General features: G+C 39.4%; 2 protein-coding genes across 4 annotated transcripts; one reads left to right on the top strand and one right to left on the bottom strand.

Moving 5' to 3' along the window:
- Positions 1-969: 969 nt before the first annotated feature.
- Positions 970-5,806, bottom strand: btf3 (basic transcription factor 3). 2 transcript variants are annotated; one of them, XM_044175362.1, is made up of 6 exons: positions 5,719-5,806; positions 3,752-3,820; positions 3,026-3,139; positions 2,713-2,914; positions 2,444-2,500; positions 970-1,508 (listed from the first exon to the last, which is right to left on the bottom strand). In XM_044175362.1, exons 2-6 carry the CDS (start codon positions 3,818-3,820, stop codon positions 1,462-1,464), a joined length of 489 nt encoding a protein of 162 aa, XP_044031297.1. In that variant the 5' UTR covers positions 5,719-5,806; the 3' UTR covers positions 970-1,461. The 2 variants fall into 2 exon arrangements, with proteins under 2 accessions (XP_044031297.1, XP_044031298.1); XM_044175363.1 differs by having other exon boundaries at positions 5,656-5,797.
- On the top strand, positions 3,839-13,650 carry foxd1 (forkhead box D1). Of its 2 annotated transcripts, none has more exons than XM_044175360.1 (3): positions 3,839-5,207; positions 7,390-7,444; positions 11,717-13,650. In XM_044175360.1, exon 3 carries the CDS (start codon positions 12,017-12,019, stop codon positions 13,064-13,066), a length of 1,050 nt encoding a protein of 349 aa, XP_044031295.1. In that variant the 5' UTR covers positions 3,839-5,207; positions 7,390-7,444; positions 11,717-12,016; the 3' UTR covers positions 13,067-13,650. The 2 variants fall into 2 exon arrangements, with proteins under 2 accessions (XP_044031295.1, XP_044031294.1); XM_044175359.1 differs by having other exon boundaries at positions 3,839-5,439.
- The last annotated feature ends 279 nt before the right edge of the window (positions 13,651-13,929 follow it).

Raw genomic sequence — 13,929 nt, 5'->3', positions numbered from 1 at the left:
CGTGGGGAGAACACTTATGTAGTAGCTGTTGAGTACTGTAGATAGGGCAGGAGAGAAGTCTGTATCACTGAATATAAAGCTATTGGATTATACTGTTATGAACTAATACTACCCTTAAACAACAGTGGAAAATGCAGTTTCTGTCCCTTAATGGCAACTGTGCACCAAAGAACTAAAGCTATATAAAGATCAAGTGTTCAATATTAAATGAAACATTAAGAAATAATCATGAATAAATATAGCTAAAATACAGAATATAACAATGAAATAGTCAAATAATCTCATTTTAAAAAACTGGTTATGGAATGTTATTTCGTCTTGCCTCTTTTCACAATGATTATCATGTCAGTTTTATTTAAATCTTGCAGTGTTTATTTCAAAATGTCCTTTTTCCAAAGACTCTTAAGACTGAAACAGCAGCCAGTCATTTAACTGGCTCTGCCCTGTGTGTCTTGATTGACAGACAAAGACTTGCTGGAATGAGTTATTGTAAAAAGAAGCATGATGAAATTAACATTTTGAACATATTGAATTTTAGACCAGATGATGGCAGTAAAAGGAAAAGCCAAGTGAGCACCAAATGTATTACAAATCACCCTCTGGAGACTATGAATGTCTGTTCCTAATTACATGGCAAGCCAACTAATAGTTATTGAAATATTTCAGTCTGGACTGACCAACATTGCCATTCCTACAGTCATGCTAGCATTATTATTTCACAATCTAGTGGTTATATATTTTGTCTTTATTCATATGATTGTCATAATGTCTTATTTATTTGTATCTTGTTTCTACATTATTATACTCTACACTGTTATACCTTATTTCAAATCTACTTGAGGTTTTTCAGTAAAGTTCTCCTTTAACTGAGCTGTGTAATGTAAACAGTCTAGTCAAAGATCAACCTGCACACTTAAGCATGCTACATTATTTCAGGTGGGAGGGAAAAGGAAAAACAGAAATTTTGGCTATTTATTGACAGTAGCAAAGGTTTATTCCAGATATGGTGGTTTGAGCGAGGCCACAAAGAATTAAGGTTCAGTAACATGGAGGAAACAGATGTACAGCAGGAGCTTTAAACACCATGTTTTACACACAATCTCTCACTCTAACTGGACATACACACCACAGAGCACAACAAGCATTTGGAGAGTCTGGTGGAAAAGAAGAGGTGGAATGTACTAAAATACCTTACACTTAAATACTGCTACCCCCGGTGGTTTTTAATACTTCAGAGTACTATTCTAGAAAATTACTCAAAAATAATTCAATTAAAAGTATGCAAGTACTTTGTTCAGGTGTTGCACATATTACAGAATGCTCACAGCCAAAAATTGACAGATTATCCATCTTCTCAGGTACTTCAACTATTAGCTTTCCACCTCTTGAAACAGACAGAAAAACATCTTGTGCCCCACATGGTCCTGTCAAGTTTTGACACTCCAGGGAGTCCAATTTCCTCTAGTTAGCCTCATCCTTGGATGCTTCATCAAAATTCTCCACCAGATCTGAAACAACAAAAGATCCAGTGGTAAATTGATCAAGTCGTGGGGGGGGCATTGCCATCTGCAACAAATGACTCTCAGAGGTGCCGGAGCACAATTCAGGAAAAGCGTGTTTTTCTGTAACATAATCGGTGTAATGCAATCCCAATTCTTTGCTCATCTTTCCCCACTCCTATTTAGACTACAATGTGCTCAACATATGAGGCCCTCACAACTACTGAAAGCAGCTGTAAAAATGATGGTGTAACGCATCAAAAAGTTGGCTTCAATCACTCCATGAAATGTGAGATATCTGCCTTTCCAAGTTTTGGCTCAAAGGGTCGAGGGTTAAAATGGAAACAATTCAAAAGGTCTGAGTAAACATGTTCCTTCAGTGGGAGAACATAAAGGAAACTTAACTCCAATAACAACATAATGGCAATGGCTGTTAACCCTGTGCCATCAGGCGTCAACTGCTCCTATTGCTGAATACATGTGTAATCGTTTGTTACATTAGTGAGAACTAGGGCTACAGGGGGAGAAGTCCTGGGAAAAGATGAGATTATTGTAATGGCAACCTCATGTGTTTGGCCCATTTTCCTCACTAAGAAAAGCAAACTGGATCTTAAGATCTTATAAACAATGAACATGAGATTCAAACACAAAACCTTGCATTGCACCATCATCTAAAGTCATTGATGAATCCCCTTCATATGACCCCTTTCACAAGCCAAAAGAAAACAAACCTGCCATGGTTATTTAACTGAGAGAAAGGAAAAAAAACCTTGCCCAATAATGGACAAGTGTGAAGGAGTATTTCCAAATAAGACTGCAAAGGAGTTTGACGCAAGACAACCAAATTTTACTTGAGACATGTTGAAGTAATCTTTTATTTTGAATGGTGGAACAGACTATTGTGCATGGACAGCTCAGTGACAAAATGAGACATAAGCACTCACCTGGAACATCATCATCCTCTTCTTCTACTGTTGCAATCGGCGCTTTTCCATCTGCAGCTGTGAGAACAGAAACCATCTGTGAGAAGCTTGAAGAGCAGTTCAAATGGTCAAGTGTTCAGAAACAATCAATCCTAAAGGGCAAGACTCATCTCTTCTAAACAAGTTTGACTACACAGAAAATGCAGCTGTGAATCTATAGTGGGATATATGCTATATTATGGCTTTATTCAACATGTTTTGAATAAGTTTTAGTATTATAGGTTACTGACCCTGCTTGGGCAGGGCCTCAGCAAGTCTCCTGAGGCTCGTCAGGCTGTCGGCTCCCAGCTGGTTCAGGATACCCGGCAGCATCTCGGTCAGCTGCTTGGTCTCAGCGTGGCCAGTGATGGTGAAGGTGTTGGCTGCAAGGGAGGCCTGCACTTTGGGATTGTTGAAGTGGATGACTGTTCCTTGATTTGTAAACATGTTAACCTGTAACAGACCAAAGTTTTATACGGTCAACAAAAAAAATAACAGGCAGTACTGAATCAGATTCGCTTTAAATCACAGTGGGACAAAATTGAGATAAGAGTTTATGCCTACCTCTTCAATACCAGAGATATTGTTGACACCAAGTTTCTTTAAGGAGAACTGGAGCTTCTTGTCATCTGCGGTTGCTGTTCTGTGAACAACCTTCTTCTTTCTGCGAGCACTACCCTGTGGGGACATTCATACAGACATATTTCTGTGTAAAGCTTCAGTTCTTAATGAACTATTAATGCATCATCTTGTAGGCTGGATATGGGACGTTTTTGGCCCAAAAGCTGACGGCTGTTTTTAGTCTATTTATTTTAGTTCACTCTCTGGCCCACAGTACATTGTTGCCTAAAATTACTGCTGCTATGTAACACAAACTAAAGATAAAATTGCCAGTTGTCATAGAAACTACCTTTAAAAACGTGTCCGGTGCTTAAGATGTATGTAGCTGCACTGCCTGACATCAAAGCCTTATGTCACCATATCATCAAGCATCTAAATTCTCATTCAGACATACAGTATGTCAGGTCATCTCTTTTCAATCAGCATTTCATCTCCATCTTTTTTATTTTAGACAAGTAAAGTATTTACTAGCTGGTTTCACTTCCTTTGCCAGTGTAGGTGATGTGGCCCCATTTGTAATAGTTTTGACAACCTGGTGCTAAACCCTGAAAACTAAGCATGTCTTAAAGCATTAAGAAATAGCAGAGGACCTTCTCTCAGTCTTGAGTGCTTTGCAGAAAATCGAGCATTTCATGTAAACTGTGATAATGTATTTATTTTGTCAATTACCTTTCCGCCGATGCGGACTTGTTCCTGTAGTTTAGCAAGTTTTTCTTGATTCATAATTGTTTCTTTCATCTGCAAAAAGAAAGTACATTACATAAGATTATGTTAGTGTCCCCAGCACAGCTGACCTTTATACTGACCGCCTCCAGGTTTGAACATGTAATACTGCAATATTGTACATCTACCAAACATTACAAACATATAACATACATTGAAACAGCTAAAAATGAGAGTGTCAAGACAGAAAAACATGTTAGGGGTAATTCACAAAATTGTATATGGTTATTGAAAACACAGCACAAAGCAGGCACCAAAACACAAAGTACATCATGCAAGTAAGGAAGTAAAATAGTCTGACTGCAAGCTGCTGAAAATGAGACATCTGTATCAGAACAACCTAAAATCTTCATGTCATTGTCTGACATCAAGAAACACAAAAATTAGGAAATTAAGAGTTAATGAAACCACGTTTTCCTTATACTAATTCAAAGAATACTATCCTTACAGTATTAATAAATTATAAGCTATTATGCTATATTGTTTTCTCGATGTCCTCGAGAACGTTTTTTTTTTTACTTTTACCTACAGTCAGTGTGATGAACTCTATCAAGACTGTGCAGAGTTGCAGTGTTACATCCTAGCATTAACTGTAATGTATGTACAGCTGAACACAGAAATTAATGTTTCCCTGAAAGCTCTGCAGCTCCTTAGCTAGCCTGCTATTTACACTTGCCTCACTTGAAGCTAGTGCGTTTAGTGACTAGCACACATTGGGTGTGATGTGGTTCATTCATGTGCTGATTGGAGGCTCTGATCTCACTGAGCACTTGCAAACACAATCTCTGTTGTTGGAAAAATCTAACCCAGAAGACAAACACGTATGGTGTGTAAAGGGTAATAAAAAGATAAAATGGATGGTGGCATGGTGATAGACATCAGGTGAATGATCTATGGCCTTTTCTCTGAGGCTTTATCATGACTAAACGGCTGTGTATCTGATCCCACCCTTCTGACAACATGAATTTTGGGTACACAAACACACCTGGTGTAGCTGAAATGTGAGATGCTGACAATTGTGTTATTCTGTACAAAGATGAGTCCTGCAGAACATATTGTTTTTGTTTTATTTTTCATTGTGCTGCCTCTCTGGCAAATCACAACCTCGACAGCCACTCTGGTATAGCAATAAATAACTACCAACAGGAGATAGCATTACGAGCTCCACCCTCATCACTACTTCAAAACAAATAAATGTTACTTTAATTTTTTTTTTCCATGCACATGTGCACACTTACAAAACCTTTAAGAAAACTAGAGTATAAACAACCCTGTATTCAGGTTTTAATGTATGTGTTAAAATGTATAAGTACATCGTCAGGGTGTACATTAACTTGGCTAATACCTCGCACATGTAAACACACACAAGCAGGGAGCAGAGGCACTGGTGTGGGTGTCGGCGGTAAGGCCGTATTCAGCGGTAAATAGACTTTAAAAAGCCAGTAAGGAGCTGTCAGTGTCACAATCAAATGTGCTAAGTTGGGTTAACGTTAATTAGCTATCGAAAGCTAATGGTTCACCTTATACAGTAAGTTATGTTGTCTGTGCTGTGGACAACAAGCGAAGACAGCAAAATACCAAAAGGCTGTGATGGACCAAATAAAATAAGACTAAAGTACCACAGGTAACGTCAGGTAGGTTTAAGCTAACGTTTGCTGATTCAGCCAACCACTGTACCGAAGCAAGGTGTGGTTTAGCTTTTGTGCAAGAACTTGTAGGCTAACTTTAGCTAGCTTCTTAGCTAACTTGGAGATTGTGGAGTGGGCGGCCTGTCACACATAACCGTCAGTAACGTAAGCTTCAAACCCCGGCAGATTTCAGCCATCTAGTCAGAAAAGGCTTTCGTTTACCTCTTGCCGTCGGATCGGGGGAAAACAGTGCAGGGAAGAAGGTATTTAAAGCTCCGCACTGACCTGTAAACTAACAGCAGACACATGCGGGGAGCAAGATGGAAGCGAGAGAGGAGGGAGGAAGTGACGTACGGCAAAAAGCGCAATTGAGCTTTGGGTTTTCTTGTCCTGAGTTTAGCTTTGCAGGCGACACATTCACCGCTTGAAACAGTCTTTATCAATGAAATGTAGCCTAAAGGTTCAGATAAAAGTGAACTGATTGCTTGCTGATGTAAGTCTTGTATTCATGTATTTTCAGTGGTCTTTTGTCAGGTCATTGCAATGGATAGACAAAGATGAGGCATAATGATCCAATGCCAATTCAGGGCAACAAGATCTCCTGCTCTGTTCAGAATTACAGATACCTCTAGGTAGGGTGGCCAGATAGCCTGGGGGTGCACCCAGGAAAAACAATTTGTACCCTGTCCATTTGGAGCAATAGTATGACACCTTCATCCTGTTAATTTTCTGTAGAGACAGGACTCCCCATTCAGAGGTCCTCTGGGCTGTAGATATAAGTAACTTTGGCTGATGGGATGGTTATCAGAGGATCACCAAGTTTTATCTAGAATCTTTTGATTCTATTATGATGATGATGTTAAATGCATTTTGTGTGTGTGTAAGAATTATTTCCACTACCTTGTGTTGTTTGGTAAAAGTAGGTGAGCCAGTCTTTCCTTTAGATGGACATGTTAGGCACCTGTGAAGAGAGCACAAGGATTTGTATTATAGACCCAGTACCCTACTGAGTGTGCTGATGAGGATTTGCATTTTACAGTGCAGTGTTGGCATGTTGCCTGTTTTTCCATGATAATGACAATGCCCATTTACCAGAGACAATTGTTTTATGATGAATTTACATTGGTGTGATTACTTCTCACTGTGGAAACTTAAAAAGAAAACATGCTTTGAATTGGATGGATGAGTTGAATTGGTGGACTTGTACTGAGTAGAACCTATTTCTCAAGCCATTTACAATTTCTTTTTTCATGTCAGCAGGAGGAGGACGTACAGTACATAATTGTTTTATTCATTTGTTGTAATTTATCAGGAAAATTTGACAAATTGATTGCATCTTCTTCTACATCAAATTTAGGTTTAAATATGGAAAAACACCAGTATGGTCCTTTTAATATGAAGAAATGTGATGTGCTTTATATATCTTTTTTGCCCAAATAGCTCTTTAATTTGTTCATTGGAGTATTTCATTACAGTAACTTCACATCTATATGATATTTTATGATGAAAAATAACTCAAAACCAAAGAATTATCCTTTTGCTCTGTTCTCCATAAACCGCATAAGCACACAAAGGCAAATTATGTCCATCATATCCAAAAGTGCACATGGCACCTTCCCTCACCTGTACATGATCTCTTCATATCTTATCATTCAGTCTAAGCACAACTGTTTGCTGCAGTGAAAGTGAAAAAGTAGTAAGAGTGTGCTGTACTTGTTGGGTCAAACAGGAAGATATATCATATCAATGTGTGCACTCTCTTTGAAAATTCACCTTAGATCATCTTTAATCCGGTAGATTAGATTTATGTTTCAGTGCACTAAAAGACTTATTTTGAGATTATGTGCTGTCATTTATTTTGTGTGTGTGTGTGTGTGTGAAAGAGAGGGGGTAGAGAGAGAGAGAGAGAGAGTATTTCATCTTCATCTCAACCAGCTTTGTCTGTTTGTCTTTCAGGTAGTGAAGGTTGTCAGGTTGCTGCATTGAAGAAGCAGAAGGGAGCTGGGAAAAGGTAAGACTTTACTTAAAACAGCCGGTCTTGTGACTGCATTGCATCCTGGTCTATCGAGGGTGCTCTTAGTAGAGAAGCTATAGTGTATCTCTGAAGATTTCTTTCTGAATGATGTTGAACATTATGACACAAAACAGTGAGTCTAGAAAGAAGCATTTTCTCTTAACTGTCGCTAAGACCTACCAATGATGCTGTTGCCTGTAAATATGCAACATACACACAACATCAGCATCACAAAATGTACAACGAATTTTACATACAGCTGTTTAATTCATTAAAATGACACATGTGATATAGGGGCATGCACCCTGGATTATTTTCCTAAACTTATTCTGTAAAAAACCAAACAAACCACAAAATAAATCATGAATAAATTGTCACAATACTGCCTTTACAAGCCATATTCATAATAATAATAATGGTGTGATCAGTTTTCTCCCTTTTGTTTGGGATATAGTTTAAATATTACACCCTATAAGGCACTGAAACATATCCAAACATTAAATTAATAAATAAGCACGTTCTCTTGTATCTGTATGTAGAAGGCAATAAACCTTAGGAACAATACACGAACAATAGATGTTAGCCAATACAGAGCACATATGCAATAGCACTAATATTTATTCATAAATAGAATGTATAATAATAATTGATCCAACAACAATTATCAGCGGTGTATTAGTTTCTTTTTCTGCCATGAACCCCCATGATAATCACGTGCCTTCTCCCCCCTGACTGTTCATGGCCTGAGGCTATCTCAGGGACCTTCGGGGCAGTTAAAGGAACTTTTTGATGTGTTCTTGTCTTTGGCTTTAGATAAGTGTCCGATAATGTCCATCCATTTAAAGGTAAAGCACGTGAATGTGTAGCTAAATTAATGAATGCACCTAAAATAGTTCCCTATTCTACCTCACAGGGATAATTAAAAAAGGAGAGTGAAAACTTATGATACTTTGGAGTCACATGCAAGTGAATTGCATATCTAACACCTTTCACAACTCTGTATCAGTTTTTTTTAAATTTCTTATCAATCAGTCGAGAGTTTGGTTCACTAAACATTTGAAAAGAGGCATGGACGATTGATTTAAGCTACCATGGCACACGTTAACAGGTAGATAAAAGTTTTCAGACCCATATTTTGGAGATATTGAGAGGCAAAAAGTATCCACAAGTATGGCGTTTGTACCCCTCAAGTGCAAGAATACAAACTGCAACACGTTTTGACCTTTCTATGTATAGACATAAAAATATTTCACATTTTATTTAAGCTACTTTTTCCAATATAAATCCGGATGAATGTGATGGCTAATTTTCCTCTCTCCATGTCCACCACCTGCAGAGTATCTTTGTTGCTACTTCGCCTTTTCCGCATGTGATACGCATGAATCCCTTGCCCCACAGACCCCTCTCAGGCGGACCGTTTGGTGACACTCAGGGGTTTTGTCAGAGCAAGAGGCAGGCAGGGATTGCGTTTAAACAGCTAAGTGCTTTCTTGGTTCCCCGCGGCACGGAAACACCCTCGGATCGCAGAGGGGGAATTTAGAAACACTTTAGAGGTGGTTTACCACACATGCGAGTGCTGCTGTTGTCTCAAAAAGAAGAAAAAAAATCGCCTCCATTCATTTAATGCTGTTTTTTTTAAAGTGCCAGTCAAGCGCGTTTGCCTCTGGAATCTTCACTTTATTAGATTGAAATGCACTTATATAAATATATAATAACTCATTCATCAGTTAAACTAAGGGCGTAATATTGCCAGTGCGCACACAGACCAATCCTGATTTTGGCATAAAACTAAACATTTGATGTTGACTTTTTGGATTTACATTTAAACGTTAGTGAGTCATTCACCACTAATAATAATAATTCACCTTCATAATAAAGGTCTGAGGAATAAGATGGAGGACTAACGTCTAATGAAATGAAGTTATATTAGATAATCCATGAGTGTTTTAGCCTATTCCTGATTAAATACAACGCATCTTAAATCATCGCACGATCCAAACGAACTGGTTATTGATTACTGGGGTAATATCAGTGCGGCCAGTGGCTTATGAAAACTGATTCGATTAAAACAACATCAGTCTCAGCATGAACGAGTCTTATTTGTTGCAACAATTCCTCTTTGTCTACCTTCATCAGCAACACTGATACATTCACTTAATTTTAAATAAATAATCAAAAACGAGGCAATTAGGCTTCATATAAAGCGTGGGAGACGAGTGGGTGTCTAACTGTCTCTGTGGAGGTTTTTCATCAGATTATATTTTGTCCATAAATTAAAATCAAATAATAAATATAAAGTATATAAAGTTTATTATATGGTGATAGTGCAGACTAGTCTGCCATTTCAAACTGTGAAGAGGCAGAAGTGATGAATAATAAATAAAATACAGCCTTCAATCCGTTATAATTAAGGCAAATAACAATCAGTGTTTGCAGAAATTACACAAAATATTGTTTGTATTTTTTCCCTCAGTATGTCCTCATTAATTTTACAATAGCGTGGTGATGCTTATTATGTATAAACATAAATTATCTATATAGGCCAATAGGTTTATGATACGTCTAGCCTATACTTTACACCAAACTCTATAATAAATGGTTAGTTTAAGGGAAGTTAGTACTAACTTCCTGGTTGTGACGCCTACAGTTGCAAGAGTTTTTATCTTTTATGGGCCATAAGGGTTTTAATTGTGAGCCAACGTCACCGCTAGATGGCGCTGGTCAAATGGGAACCTCTGAAAAGTTACTGAGAGGCCACACAGTACTTCAATACATCGATCAGTTTTAAATAAAGGCATGATTAGTCACTAGTCATTAGTATAGATTTTTATTAGAAGTCTAAACGTGTTTTTAGGCCAACTGCATTTATTGAATAGTGGTTGGTAGCTTCTCTTTTTAGAACAGACAAAGTGAAAAGTAAAATGCACATAAGTTTGGGAAAGTAGTTTTTTCTTTAATGATTTGATTAAACTCAGGAGAGTGTAATATTTTGGTAAACGTGCTTGCTTTGTTTGAATTGTTTCTGCTAAAACTGTTGGACCATGTCTGCTGCTTTCCGTGACAAAAAAAATGGAAACCAGTTACAAAATCATCTTCAGCCTTCCGTATCAGTAACAGTCACATTTGAAGGCAAGGCTGAACGGCAGCGAGATGGTCGTTCAGAATAAAATGATAATAATAAAACATAATCTATATTCATACTTTATTACCTCACTCTTACTCATCTTGACTTACTAATAATGACTGTAAAGCCTGAACCACCACATACGAATAATACTGTAAAATCAGCAAAGATGAATGAATGAGCTCACGTATTTTATTTAGACTCCATTTTAGTTTAGTACAATCTAGACAATAAGGGTAGATATATCATATATTATCATGCTTTTTAATATGCCTGCACACATTGTGTAATTTTCACTTGACACTAACTGAAGACTAACACTTATATGATTAACCTGTAAAACCGTTTGAGATGTTTTATCTGTTTTTTGCTTTGATAAACGTATTTATAATATTAATTCCATACTTCTGAATGAAATTAATGGAAATGTCCACACACACACACACACACACACACACGCAGCCCCATGCTCCAGACGCACGGCGGAGGAGGCCTTATATCTGGGGCTTGCATGTTCTGCGTGACCCGTGACTGATTCGAGTTAACAGCTGACTCTTTTCCATTACAAATGGCTCGCGGATAATCTAGATAACTACCGGATCACGCAAACTGAGCTGCCTGGATATGGTGCACCAGTCTCCGGCACTACATTTCAGAAGGCATTCATACTGAATAATACAGGTCTTCTTTGAATTTTATATTTTAACAACAACAACAACCTTTTTTTTTAATCCCTAGTATTTTGAGGTATTGTTTCTGCATTCAAAATGTATTTTTTTTTAAAATGTGCATGTGCGCCGTTAATGTATCACACTGGTAGGCTACCTGAGCCTAAATAAATAAAACGGTTGTCAAAATATCCGCTTCGATCTTAGCAATGGTCATACCAGCAGTTAAACTTTCTTAAAGATGTTTTTTTTTTATCTTCCAGCATCTATTTTTTGCGCAAAACACTGGGGTGGAATAAAAACTTCAGATTAGTGTGGACTATGGGCCACCATGAATGACCACTAAAAAGGATGTAGGCCACACCAAACTTTTTTTAAAAAACCACTCACAGTTAATTTTCAAAGACCTTTTTTTGTTATTTAATTTTTTCTCTCTCTTTTCATTTGCCTGGTGACGTTGCCTCGCCATGTGATCAGGGCGGTGGTATAAATACCGAGAGAAGATCCGCCCCCTCCGCGATTCGGGTTTGGACCTTTTGCTGGTTTCCCGGCACATTTGCCAGCCTGGCATCGACGGGACCGTTCGTTAGTCGGCGATAAAATCCTGACAACATATGGAAATAGCGAGAAAACAGGGGTGCATCTCTCACCGACGGCGACACGTGCTCCTCTCCTCTCCCCCTCCTCATATGAGTTTTTGAAGAGGGAGGGCAGGGCAGCTTGTGCATCTCATCGTCTTCCTCATCTGCCGTCGGAGGGCACAGCCGTGTGTGAGCCATGACTCTGAGCTCCGAGATGTCGGATGCCTCCATCCTTTCGGAAGAGACCGACATAGACGTGGTGGGCGAGGGGGAGGATGGAGACAACCAGACGCGCTCCTACGTGGACGAGGTGGCACAGATGCACGACGGCATCCTCCTGGCCGGCTCTCCTCCTCCGTGCCTGGGCAGCTCCACCTCCTCAAGGGATACCTACAAACCAACGGGCAAAAACACCCTGGTGAAGCCCCCTTACTCCTACATCGCCTTAATCACCATGGCCATCCTGCAGAGTCCCAAAAAGAGGCTCACTCTCAGCGAGATCTGCGACTTCATCAGCAACCGCTTCCCGTACTACAGGGAGAAGTTCCCGGCCTGGCAGAACTCCATCAGACACAACTTGTCCCTCAATGACTGCTTCGTGAAGATACCGAGGGAGCCCGGGAACCCTGGGAAGGGCAACTACTGGACCTTGGACCCAGAGTCGGCTGATATGTTTGACAACGGGAGCTTTCTGAGGCGGAGGAAACGCTTCAAGCGGCAGCAGGCGCAGGACTTGCTGCGGGAACACAACAGCTTTATCCCCGCCGCTGCTGCGTATGGGTACGGACCGTACGGCTGCGGAGGGTACGGCATCCAGCTCCAGTCCTACCACACACACTCTGCACTTTTTGCTTTTCAGCAGCAGCAGCAACAGCAGCACTCCAGGCATTCACATTCACACACGGGAACCATTATACCCGCACCGTCTTTGATGCCCACCACCACGGACTTAGCCAGGAGTAGGTTTTATCCCCAGCTCAGCTCCAGTCTGGGCTCAGCCAGCGTGCAGGCTGCAGCCCCGGTGCAGAAGTCCAGCTCCCCGGTGCAGCGGTCTCCCTTCTCCATAGAGAGTATCATCGGGGGGTCACTGAGCCCCTCCAGGACTTCTCCGGTCGTTGTCCCGGTGTTACCATCTTCTTTGGGGCCTGCAGCGGCCAGTCAGCCGCAGGCCGTCCATCCTGGAGCTGTTTTGCACCCGGTCGAAAACTTTCCGAACAGAGTTGTCAGCGGCTCTAGCGGCTGTTAAATGTCAAAAAACAACAAACTTTTCGAGAAACTAAAAAAAGAAACAGCAACAAAAACAAAAAAACGCCCCTCTTTGAAGGTAGGATTATTTTTGTATGTTTATTTGATAGCACGCAGCTGAATGATGGACATAAGCAACACTATTTGTGCCTATATTCATGCTGTTTAAAAATATATATTTATGTTCATTTTTTTTCGGTGTGAATCAAACTTTTGACCACGAACTTTCCTTGTCTTTTCCATCAAGTAATTCGTTTCAGTCACTGTTTAGGGCGTCTCAGGATAACGACTTAATGGACAGGTTAGAAATGATCACATGTTTAAAAATAGGCTAATAATGTATTTGTGTCAAACACATCCATGTTTTTTTTTTATTAGTTTGGCAAATCAAAACATTTTCATGGTTTTGAACTTTGTATTAAAAAACACAGAGAGCAAAGTCATACCTTTATAATAATATGCAGTGTGTGTTTATTTCAGTAATAAAAAAATTGTACATTTTTGGCAAGTATTGTGTAATTGAAGTGTGATATTTTTTACACAGTTTGTTTTTCAACAAGAATAAATTTCGTTTTGCAAAAAAAGGTAATTTGTTTGGAAATACATTTATTAAATAGCGCTGAGCTCCCTAACGTTGAGCTCCGTTAAGCTCCTCCCCCAGGGGTTTATACTAGGAGGAAATTAGACTAAATAATGTTGTCAGAAACCTTCCCTAGGACGTGTTTGTGATTTTATCGGGACTTTACATTGGGATTGTGCTAATGAATCAGCTGATACAGTAACAACAATCCAAATAGGCTACAGGATAACAACTGTATGGCTTTGAGTGGGGTGGGGTGGCAAGTGTTTCTGTTTCAGAGAGCG

The sequence above is a fragment of the Siniperca chuatsi genome, linkage group LG18, assembly GCF_020085105.1.
Source record: "Siniperca chuatsi isolate FFG_IHB_CAS linkage group LG18, ASM2008510v1, whole genome shotgun sequence".
NCBI classification, from domain to species: Eukaryota; Metazoa; Chordata; class Actinopteri; order Centrarchiformes; family Sinipercidae; genus Siniperca; species Siniperca chuatsi.
Note: the sequence above shows the minus strand (reverse complement) of the source record. Positions and strands in the feature narration are given on the sequence as shown.

Bases quoted from the DNA above. Each gene is read 5' to 3' on its own strand.
- btf3 (XM_044175362.1), bottom strand. From the start codon at position 3,820: ATGAAAGAAACAATTATGAATCAAGAAAAACTTGCTAAACTACAGGAA. The intron at 3,140-3,751 runs GTAATTGACAAA...ATGTCCCCACAG, and splicing joins AAGTCCGCATCGGCGGAAAG to GGTAGTGCTCGCAGAAAGAA. The intron at 2,915-3,025 runs GTAGGCATAAAC...GGTCTGTTACAG, and splicing joins ATATCTCTGGTATTGAAGAG to GTTAACATGTTTACAAATCA.
- foxd1 (XM_044175360.1), top strand. From the start codon at position 12,017: ATGACTCTGAGCTCCGAGATGTCGGATGCCTCCATCCTTTCGGAAGAG.